General features: G+C 37.4%; 1 protein-coding gene across 2 annotated transcripts in view; it reads right to left on the reverse strand.

The window, feature by feature from the left end:
* Positions 1-12216, reverse strand: part of HSPBAP1 (HSPB1 associated protein 1) — a 75128-nt gene that overhangs the window by 40000 nt on the left and 22912 nt on the right. Inside the window, exon 2 of one of the 2 annotated variants that reach the window (XM_081938794.1) lies at positions 5058-5237. The exons of the other annotated variant lie outside the window; for it this stretch is intronic. Coding sequence (XP_081794920.1) covers positions 5058-5237 — 180 coding nt within the window. The remainder of the gene's footprint in view (positions 1-5057; positions 5238-12216) is intronic. 2 annotated transcript variants of the gene reach the window in all.

Genomic DNA, 12216 nt, shown 5'->3' on the forward strand with positions numbered 1-12216 from the left:
TATGCAACAGAATATATGACAAACCTTGGGAACGCAGAGGATGAAACAGGACCATTATAGGAGGGAAGACAATTACAGAAATGATTCCTTAGTCCAGGGGAGTGGGAAAGCATAAGAAAAAGACGCAGTAACTCTACCTGTTGATATGTGAAAATATCTACAGACCCCTCACATCCTGGGCATAAATTGTTCCAACTTCTGCCCTTAAAACGACGCTATAGGGCACGGCACATCAGAACAACTAGACACAAGGACAGTTTTCCCCCGAATGCCATCACTCTTAACAACTAATTTTCACAACACTCTCAAACTATTTACTAAGTCTGCATTACTATTATTCTTCTCTTCCTTTGTAGTATCTATCTCTTCCCACTTATGATTATAACCATGTTGCTTGAATCTTCCAATTTATATTGTTTTATATGTTTACTAGTACGATTTGATAGCTTAACCTGGACTATCACTAAGTATATCTTTTTATTCTTCATGAGTGTATTTTATTCTCATGTACGCTGAGAGCATATGCACCAAAGACAAATTCCTTGTGTGTCCAATCACACTTGGCCAATAAAGAATTATATTCTATTCTTAATTTTGCCAAGTATAAGTTGATCTGAAGACTTGCTTTGGCAGGCTTTCAAGATTCTGTTAAGTTATCCTACTACTTGCAATAAACAGTATTCCAGAAATCTGGGTGCTTCTTGTTTCCTGAGTGTGCCAACCTTAACAGAATTGACAATATTGTAAGTGGAATGCAAATCTATTACTATAAAAAGAATTAAGACTCTAGATAAAACTGCTTAGTTCTATTGAGTGTAGTTACTGAAGGAGTTGGAGGAACTAATCTTAGTTTTGGCTTTGTGTAGTCATACACACTTTTGCATTATCTGAAATGCAGAAATGTAAAGAGAGCTAGAAAGTATACTTGCAAACTCAATATTTGTGAATAAAGGGAACTTCTTCCTCACCCTGAAATTGTCCTGTATAAGGAAAAAGGGAGTGCTTTATTTTTGTTTCCATAATATTGCAATGATCCTTATTGGCTTATCAGACTTTCATTTCTCATTACAAGAACTAGTCTTTCAGCCCAAAAACATAATGCACAATATTACACATTGGCCAAAATTACTGTTGCTGGGGAAACCGCAGAATGCATGAATGGCAGAATAACTGTTAACTCTTCATTTGACTCATCAGGTACAGTTATTTAAATACAGTATGGATGCTTTTCGTTCTTACCAGCAAGACAATACTCAGAGAGTACCATATTTTTCGCACTATAAGGCGCAGCTGATCATAAGACGCACCTAGGTTTAGAGGAGGAAAACAAGAAATATCAGGTGGAGCCTGAGAGGACCACAGATAGGGGTCCTCTCATGTGCCAGCTCTCTCTACTGACACCTGCACTGCAGAAAAGAGACAGAAGACATGGGCAATGACAAAGACAGAAGAGGCAAGGTTCAGCACTGTAAAATGACCCTGCCATAGCGGCCCGGCTGCTATTCACCGGCACCGTCCACTTTTTTGGGGGTGGGGGAGGAATGCATCTTATGGAGTGAAAAATACGGTATTTATCTCTTATTATTCTGACTGCATAGGAATAGCGGCTAGGAGATTCTCAAACATTCTGATTTATTTCAAATGAAAGCAAAAATAAAAACCTAAATCACTTTTCTTTTAAAAGTATGTGCTTAGGGTTTCCCTTTAAGTTTTGATTCTTGTTCAAATGCAAAATTTAATGGATATTTCTTCTTTTAAAAATGCAGTTAATTTGCAGTTTTTACTAGTGTACAGAAACAGGATCAACTGTTCTGCCTCTGATATGAAAGTAGAGTATATAAGAAATAATAAACAAAAATTAAATGAAGTACCATGTGCCTGATCCATCTGCTCTAAAAGAGAGGAGGAAAAAGCTGAGGTAAGCAATATCCAAAGTTCATTCCAGTGCTTCCCAAAGACAGACAATTTGGTACCGTCCAGATGTTTTGAGATCCAAATGTTATCCCTTTTAGCCAGCAAAGAAATATTGGTGTAGGTTCAAAACATTTCTAGTACATTGGGTTGGCTGAATTTAGTATACAATCTGCACATCTGGGCTACCCTCAATTTCTTGCAAATTCTTGCAAGAACTATTAAATTTATTTACTTGAATATTTTATATGCAAAATTCTGGTTATTGCTGACATAGTCAAAAGATTATATAGCTTGTTCTGTGACCTTCTGAACAGAGATTTTGAGTAATTTACCTCTGATTCAGCAAGAAATAAAAAAAATATTCATTATATTGTGAATTATTCATCCTTCCATGGTAAATAATTAAAAATTATCAATTAAGTACAGTTGTCCAGTAATAATGGAGTAAGGTTTTTTTAAAATGAAGTTAGCTTGAAAACCCTCCACTCATTAAGATATCTGAATGATAGAAAGCAATAGGATAGTCAAAACTTTTATTCTTTGCATCAGGTCATGAATTTTAGGCTAACTCTCTCAGTTTCTCATTCCTTTTTAAATACCAAAGATGGGGAGTAGTCTACAAAAAGGCCTTAATGTATTTTACCATAAAATAATATTTTGTATCTAGAACTGAGTACTCCATATGCTGCCTTTCAATTAATGTTGCTACCAAATTTACTATATATAGACTATAAAACTGAAAGTGTGGTGTTTGGGGGTGGGGGGGAAGCAAATAAAAGAAGAATTGGTCATCTATATTTCAGAGTTCACCTACAGTAAAAGTGACCATTTTTAATACAAGCACGTTTCTTGGTAGAACATTTTATACAGCATCTTTGATCAAAGGATTCTGGAGACCTTTACACGAATAAAATCAGATAAGTTCCATATAAATAATAGAAGACAGCATTTTCATTTCAATATGAAAATCAATATTGGTGCTTAATCACAACTCCTCGGATCCCAGACATTTCTGAAGCTCAAAATAAAATCGCCTAAACAGAATTGGCCATTGTTTGTTCTCCCAATCCCAATTGTGCTTGTATATCAACACAGCTCAGAACAATAAACACAGCACAGATGTTTTGTGAAGAAGTGAATAAAATCCCTTCTTAATATGTATTCTATTTACTATGGACAGGTTCTAAACAGTAATTTACAAGTAGAGTTCTAACAGGATTTTTGAACAGTAAACAATATACTCTGTACTCAGAGGTACTTCCTTTCACTCCTTTATGTTCAATGTATTTATACACAGTTATTTTACAGCATGTTTTATTGCATCTGTAATATTCTGTGAATGGTATATGGCTCATCTATATCTATATCTATATCTATATCTATCTATCTATCATCTATCTATCTATCTATCTATCTATCATCATCTATCTATCTATCTATCTATCTATCTATCTATCTATCTATCTATCTATCTATCATCTATCTATCATCTATCTATCATCTATCTATCTATCTATCTATCTATCTATCTATCTATCTATCATCTATCTATCTATCTATCTATCTATCTATCTATCTATCTATCATCTATCTATCTATCTATCTATCTATCTATCTATCATCTATCATCATCTATATAAATGGCTCTGTGTGTGTGTGTGTGTGTGTGGTGTGTTTGTGTGTGTGTTCCAGCATAACTCTGGAACGCCTTGAGCAATTTCAACCAAACTTGGCACACAGATGACTTACTCTCTGGAAACAAATACTCTGGGGGTAAGACTGCCCTAACACCCCTCGGGGTATGTGTTCTGTTACGATACAGCCTGTTGTGCCTTAAAATGGCTTCTACTGTACTGCCGCACTGTGCAGCGCAGTGGAGTTGCCAAGGTAACGGCTTCACAGTACTCCACAAGGGAACTCCCTCTGGTAAAGGGAAAAATCCAATATCAGAAATTATATTTGGTCTGGACATTTCCTCCCTATAAATGAATACCCGGGCAATGCCGGGTTATCAGCACTAGTAATAATTAATTTGAACAGGCAATGAGCTTTATGGGAGAAGTTCTAGTTGTAAATAAATATGCTGTACTGTCAATTGTAGTATCAGAAGTCCTCGAATAACAACTACCATTGAGCCCAAAATTTCTGTTGCTAAACAAGATATTTGTTAAGTGAATTTCCCCACATTTTATGACATTTTTGGCACAGTTCTTAAGTGAATGACTACAGTAAAGCTCAAGACCCACCTATTCCAAATAGCCGGCCTGGCTCAATCATAACTTCATAACGCTCCTGATGGGTTTTTTAATTCAGTAATTTTATTTAATGGGATTTTAAATTGTGTTTTTTAATTGTCTTTCACTTATGAGTCTACCTCCTCCATGCACATGTATATGTCTTTGTTCTTTATGTATGTATGTTTGTCTTTATCTGTATTTTATCTGTTTTGATTGTACGCCGCCCTGAGTCCTTCGGGAGAGGGTTGCGGCTAATCAAATAAAATTATTATTATTATTATTATAGTTGTCGAGTTAATAACATAGTTGTTAAGTGAATCTAGCTTGTCCATTGACATTGCTTGTCAGAAGGTCACAAAAGATATCACATGACCCCAGGATAATGCAACTATAATGCATATAAGTCAGTTGCCAAGAATCTGAATTTTGATCACATGACCATGGGGATGCTGCAAAAGCCGTTAATGTGAAAAATGGTTATAAGTATTTTTTTCAGTGGCACTGTAACTTTGAACGGTGACTAAATGAACAGTGAAAGCAATGTCAAACTTTATCTCAGTGCTCTTCCATTCATGCAGGTAAGCTTCTTTCCATCCTTCCAGACATTTAGAATAGATGCAGAGGAAGTCTTAAGGGGAAAAAAAGAATTTGTTTCTTTCAGGAATACTGGTTAGTGAATTGGATGTCAGTGGATGTTTCATTTCATTTCATTGTATAATTGGAGGGCACCTTGTTGCTAATCCATCTCACAATGGGCATGCTTTATTATTGTTCTTTATCATTTTAAAATGGCTGATATTACTGTAAACCATTCTGTAGCATTTCCCATTTATTTTAAGGAGAAAATACACCTGAAATACTGCATCTGTACAGGGAGAAATTAGAAAGAAGGTTGTACTTCTCTACCTGTGCTCTTCCTTCCTATTCTAAAAAGTATTTTCTTTCCAGCCAATAGACTAGCCAGATGTGTAACATTCCAATGAAGTACCGGCCAATCAAAGGTCATGTTGCTGAAGACCACTGGTTTTTGAAGAGTCATCACAATCTCTTTAGCTTCTTCTGGTGTAAATGGTTTGACTTGTTCACCTACAAATGAAACAAATGGATTCATATCAAGTTAAGCTATCATATGAGAACAGTTGCAGCATTAAAATATGAAGAAAACTATTCCGTATCCCATGTACTTCAAATGTTTTGTTTCATTAAATTTTGATGCCATCTCAATAGGAACATGTTAAAATGTAAATAAAAATTCAACAATGATTTTCTAATGTACAGAATAGCATTGCGATTTAAAGTTAATCTGAAATTAATCACAGGTCTCTAACTGACAAATGTTTAAAGAAATATAGTGAAGAAAAAACAGCTTTTCCAAATGCTGACACCTCTCTATATAGCAATCTTCCCCAATCTGATTATGGTGGACAACAATGTCCATCATCCCTAGCTATTGAGCATTCATTGGAGACAGTGGGATTTTAGTCCAATACATAGGGAAGCCAAATTGTCATGAGATGGCTGAATATGCTGATGCAATTTGTTTTGTGTAATTAAATATTTTCTGCAGTGTCAAACTTTTAAAAAACTCTTCCACTTAAAAAAAAGGAAAAAAGACTAAACAAGAAGTGTGCCTCCTCAAGGACTATGCTAATCCTAGATTTCAGTTTATGCCTTAGATTTATATGCCCATTGAAACTGTCATCATGAAATGTTGGCAGCCTTGAATAAACTCTGTACTTTTATAAAAATTGCCCTAAAGGGACATGTTAAATGAAAGGACCTTTTTTCATGCAAATATAACCATCCTATAGAATTTTTAAAAGAGCAGATTTTAACCAGAAATTATAAAAATCTTTTCCAATATCGAACAATGATCTCCAGGAGCTATTTAATTAAAGTGTCTTTTGAAAAGAATTTTTTTTTTGGTTTGTTCAAAGTTATTGAAAATTACAAAACTTTCTGAAAGTTGGATCAAAGAAGATAGTCTCCTCTTTCATCCTGTTTTCAGAATGCTAGAACCTGTAAAAGGTTCACTGAAGATACTTTTTTAAAAAATAAAGATTATTAAAGATTACAACTGGAAAAATTAAAAACTAATTCACTGAAGAGAGTTCTACTCCACTTTTCAGCTTTAAAAAATGGAGTGATTCTCAGATTTTTGAAAATCATAGGTGACAAACCTTAGGGAGCAGTTAAACAGTTTAAAATAATCAGAACATTGATAATTGTTTAAAAACATGTTTATGTTATGCAAATGAAACCAACTTTTTTGATATTTCATTAAATGGCCATTCAAACAGGAAGCTATTTATTTATATGGATTATTTATATGTTCACTCCTAATAAGCAATATTATCCTAGCAATTTAGAGAAGCAATTTAAAACCATAGAAAGAAGTAAGGCCCCAGAACAATAACTTTAAATAGAATAAAACTATCTCCAATATAAAAACAAAGCTGGCAAGAACAATACTGAGATTGAGGAAAGATAACTATAAAATCTTATAAAATGTTGGCGCAATGCCATCTATTATTTTATCAAATTTTTGTTAAGCATGGTATTGTATTAAGAAGCTTCCTTTAAACTGATTTCCTTCAGGTGTGTTAGACATTATCTTCTCTAATTTCCAGCCATACCGCTTGGGAATTATGGTAATAGGTGGAACCCAGTTTGGAAAGTCTGGCATAGTTTACTGGGCAATGCATGTTAAGTATTCATGAAATCGCTCGAGGTTTTGTACCTGTCCATTCAAATTAGAATTCAGGGCTCCTGCTTTAGAATTTCATAAAGCCTCAGTATTCTTTGGAAGAGAGAGGCAGTGGCTCAGTGGCTAAGACACTGAGCTTGTCGATCAGAAACGTAGGCAGCTCGGTGGTTCAAATCCCTAACGCCGCTTAATGGAGTGAGCTCCCGTTACTTGTCTCAGCTTCTGCCAACCTAGCAGTTTGAAAGCATGTAGAAAAATAGGAACTAACTTTGGTGGGAAGGTATCAGTGTACCTTGCGCCTTCGGCATTTAGTCATGCTGGCTACATGACCACAGAGACATCTTTGAACAGTGCTGGCTCTTCGGCTTTGAAACAGAGATGAGCACCGCCCCCTAGAGTTGGGAACGACTAGCACATATGTGCGAAGAGAACCTTTAACTTATTCTTTGGAAGAAGCTTTTTTTGTTTAAAGAAAAGGTTGGGACTACTGTCTATACTAGAGCAAGGAGGTGAAAATTATCAGAACCAAGGATCTGCATTCTTTCAAAGAGCAGATGACTTAACCTACTGAATTTATTGCCACACTATGTTGCAATGGTGAGTCCAATGGATGGCTTTAAAAGGAGATTGAATGCATTCAGAGGATGCATTGCTATCAAGGGCTATTAGACTCCATACACAGGAAGCAACATGCCTCCACATTCCATTTGCAGGCAAATGGTTGACCACATTAAGAAACCAAACGTTAGATCATGAAGGGCTTCAATCTCATCCAGCAGAAATGTTCATGTACTGTAACAAATCTACACTACAAACTTATCTTACTTTAGCACTGATGATGTTGCTAGATTGTCGACAAAATGTCTGCAAGAAAACATCCAAGCTCAGAAAGCACCAAGGATCCCTCATTTCAACCCTGAGCTATACATGCTTATTGATACTCTTCTAACAATTATATATTTTGCATTTGTGAGCGATTGACAGCCAGTTTGGTGTAAGGAGCTGGACTACAAATTGGGAGACTGTCAGTTTTAAGCCTTTCTTAGGCACTAAACTCAGCTGGATGACTTTGGTTCAGTCACTCTCTCTCAACCCAAGCCACTTCATAGGGTTGTTATTGTGGGGAAAATAGAAAGCAAGAACATTAGGTATGTTCCCTGCCTTCAGATGAATAAAAAAACAACAACGACAACAACCCACAAGGATTTAATGGTCATCTTTTACTTTTTGGTTTTGCATATCAAGTATCATTTTTGTAATGTTTCACAAGCAGCAATTTGGATCGCGTAATATTTCTAAGACCGAAAAGGCAGGAGTGAGACTTAGCTCTTAGCATCACCCTCTGTTCCATGTCTAAAGGAGCTCTATTCTCTGCTAAATGTTGTGTTTCAGCCTTGCAAAAGGGAAATTTGTCAGTAACCAAGCAATAAGCTCAATGCACAGAAAGCAAAATGAGACAGAGCACACATCCAGTGGTGAACAACAATTGCAGGCACAGTTACAACTCCTGGCAAGCTGCCTTTGCGAATGGATTAACTAGTTGTTATTGGGCATACTACTGTGGTGACCTTGACCTGAGATTAAAGAAAAGGTGTGTGTGTGTGTGTGTGTGTGTGTGTGTGTGTGTGTGTGTGTGTAAATCTTTCATGATAATAAAAGAGAACAGGTTTCCAGGATAGTTTGATGGATTAAAAATGACAATGTTTGGCATTTCGTTTCTGACATATTAGATTCTATTTTACTTATTAGAATTCTATCATGCTTCCTGACACCCATTCATTTCATGGTAATAAAGTACAGAGGTAGCCGTCCATGATCCAGCAGCTGTTCTAGCACTGTCTCCCAGTGAAATGCAATAATTCCTAGCTAAACTGTCCTTAACCGCTGCACAGCTGTCCTTTTGCTCATTTTGCTTTTGCAGACTTTTCTACAAAGGTTCATCATGTGCAATATATCTGGACTGAAATGCTAGGTCTTCGGAAAGGAGTTCTAGGGACCATAAACAACATGGATTGTTTTGCCACAGAAAGAGAGGTCCGTGAGCAGAAATCCTCTTTCTTACTGTTACAATTTTTCCCCTTCTGCCTGTTGCTCCCAGCACTAATGGCAGAAAAGAGAATCCAAGTCTTCTTTTTGGGCAGATGCCAAGCCCTCCCCATTCCAGAATGGATGATAAAAGTGAGAATACTGATTATCAAGCAGGAATAGATATTCCAATCATAATGATCCCAGATGTATGATGAAACCCCTAATGCAATCAAAACGGCATCACCCACTACAAATGATGTCTGTTGCAGGAGATACAACAAACCACAGTGCATTTTCTTACCGTGCTACCCCTTCAGGAAATGAAGATCAATTGTCTTCTAAGTTTCAGGTTGGAACACAGCCTAGTTAACTTTGAGTAGAGATGGAGAACCAACAACCACTTGTGGCAGTTGCTGTGGTGGATCTTTACTAAAATCTGGCCTATTATATTACTCTGAACTGGGACAAGTAAACGATTATTATCAAATTATTATCTTTCCTTTTACAGCTTTGAGTATCATTTTTTCTCCCAAATTAATAATTAAAATGCAAAATGTTAACTTTCTATTATTCATGGGAATTGGTCCAGGTGAAAATGTCGTCTCAGTAGTGGCCTCTATTTTATGGTACACACTTTCCCTCCTTTTTGTTCCCTAGAAATATGGCTTGTCCCTACTCTACAAGTATTTAAAAATACTTGTATTTTTCAAAATATTTGCATTGTAGGGCCAAAACAACACTGCTCCATAGTCAGTTGGCTTTTAGGTTAAACAAATGGCATCTTCAGTGCCCTTGTTTTTTAATTATTGATTTCCATTGTTTATGTAGGCCCTTAATCCTCTTTTAAAAGCTTTTTTTTGCCAAATTATTCATTAGGATTGGGGCAAGCTATAAATATAGATAGTCCTCATTTAACAATCACAATTGGGACCTGCAACTCAGTTGTTAAGTGAAAAGGTTGCTAAGTGAAAACACAATTATGCTTATCTTATTTCAGTTTTCCATTGCTTTATAGACCTGCAAAGGTCATAAATGCAAGGATTGGTTGCAAAGTTAGTTTTTCATCGCTTTCGTAAATGTGAAAGGTCGCTAAACGAGATAGAGGCTAAACGAGGACAAACTCTATTGAGTAAAGACACAATAAATCAAATGCTTCTTTTATGACATGGTATCCAGGAAGAACAATTGCAATCTAACTGTTGATGTCAGCCTCTGCAGAAAAAAAACAGAATTCTTCTGATTGGCCAGAACGCAACTCATTGCAACACCTCACCAACTGAGTGGGATCCAATCCCATCTGGGATTTAAGCTTCTCTTTTCACCCTCACCTCTTTAGATTGCTCTGAAGCTTAGCCTGGCAACCCAACACAGTGCTATATGCACAAGCTAATTTCATCCTGTCAGCATGATCACGGAAGCGTTTTCAAGGGTAGGTCATTTAACTATAGTACATCACTCATCCTTTCCAGGGAGCTGCAAGCATAAGCAAAGCATTTCATGCACATTCATCAGACCAGGAGCATTTGTCTTTCTGAGCTACTGCTTTGTTTGTCCAGGAAGTTTTCACAACTTCACCCAGGCTGGCAGCTGGAATACTTTTCTTTGTGTCCAGGTGCCTTCTTATATTTGCCCTGCCAGAATCAATAAAGTTTAGGATCTGCTAGATTCATGATGGCGAATCTATGTCATGAATGCAGAGCCCTCTTTGCAGGCATGCAAGCCGTCGCCCCAGCCCAGCTCTACTGTGCATGCACATGCACCTCCCACCAGCCAGTTGGTTTTCGAGTTCTGCTGTGCATGCGTGGGGAGTGGGGCGCATGTGGGAGGTGTGTGCGCTTGCATGGGGGTTGTGTGCATGCATGGGGGTGGGGCACACGTGGGGGGGTCATGTGCATGGGCTGGGGGAGTGCAGGGGGGTTGTGCGTGCATCCCGGGGGCAGGGGGAGCGCGGGGGGACGGGCATGTGGGGGATCGCACACACATTGCATTATGGGTGCGGATGTGCGCTTTCGACACAATGACAAAAAGGTTAGCCATCACTGTGCTACATCAATTACTACAGATCTTGCTTCTTTGTATTATTCTGTCCCCATATTGGTAAGTAAATTTAAACCAGTGTAAGCCATATTTGTAAAAAAAATGGTATAAAGACACTGAATCAGTTGCCTCAGTAAGCCACCTACTTCCCCTCAGGAAGGAGCCAAGTGTCACAATCTGAAGTCAGTTGTATGGACATTAGGCAACATGAACCACCCCAGTTATTAAAAAGGCACCTAAATATGCATAGATGCAGATATCTTTCATGAAACAGTGTGGGAAGGTAGAAAATTTCACAATATTGATAGATGATCAAAAGGGGGGGAAAAGCTTTGCCGCCTGCAAGCTTGTTTACTTTGCTTATATGATGTTAAATAATTTTAGCTTGAAATATTGGCCAAGATGCTTGTGATAAAGTGTACATCAAAGTAAATGAGGAAATTAATTTATATGTTCTTCTCCAAATATTATGTAGCTAATGGAATGGGAAAAAACTAGACAACTTTTTTCTTGGGTGTGGTATCCGTATTTGCAAAACAGGGGGGCTATATTTCCTGGCTCATAAGAAGAAAATAAGGACCATGAGCTTTTCCTCACTCACTGACAGCTGCTAAGACAGTAGAGAGGGTATCTCTGTTCCTTTCAAAATAAACTGTCCAGAACAGGCCTGTCAAACTGGGCCGGATGCGTCATGCGCAGGCCACGCCAACCCCAGCTCCGCTAAGGCAAAAAACATCACGATACCTCATATAACGTGATTGAGTTTGACACCCATGGTCTAGAAGGAAAAAAAAGGATTACATCTCAACTGTAGAAGTGACAACATCTTGTTTGCACAATCAGGAAATAGGCCAATTGCCAAGGTATTTTGGAGTTACTCTTAGCCATTCTATCTCCATCTTCAATAAAGGGTGGAAACGGAAACAGAGAAGAAAGAAAGATGGGCTGGAAAAAATTAAATGAAGTAAGTATAGGATTAGCTAGACTAGAGGAATATCAGCTGGTGTTTTAAGTGACAGATATACCAAAAGGCAGGCAGAAAACAAGGGCTGAGTCATTGACCAAACAGGTTTTTTGTTTGTTTTGTTTAATTTGGAGAGCACACCTGGTCTTCTCTCCATGCCTCTTCAACCCTGACTTAGAAAAGTAGAAATTAAGAAAAATGTGTATTTCATTACTCCATTTCTTCTTATCTTTCATTCACTCCTATCACTTCTCCCTCCCTTTTTTCTGTCTCTATCAAAAGTGGTGGAAGTGCTAGAAGAGTTCTGGAGTTTGCCATCTGCTTCTTTC

This window comes from Natrix helvetica, assembly GCF_964273705.1.
Source record: "Natrix helvetica genome assembly, chromosome: 1".
Lineage (NCBI taxonomy): Eukaryota > Metazoa > Chordata > Lepidosauria > Squamata > Natricidae > Natrix > Natrix helvetica.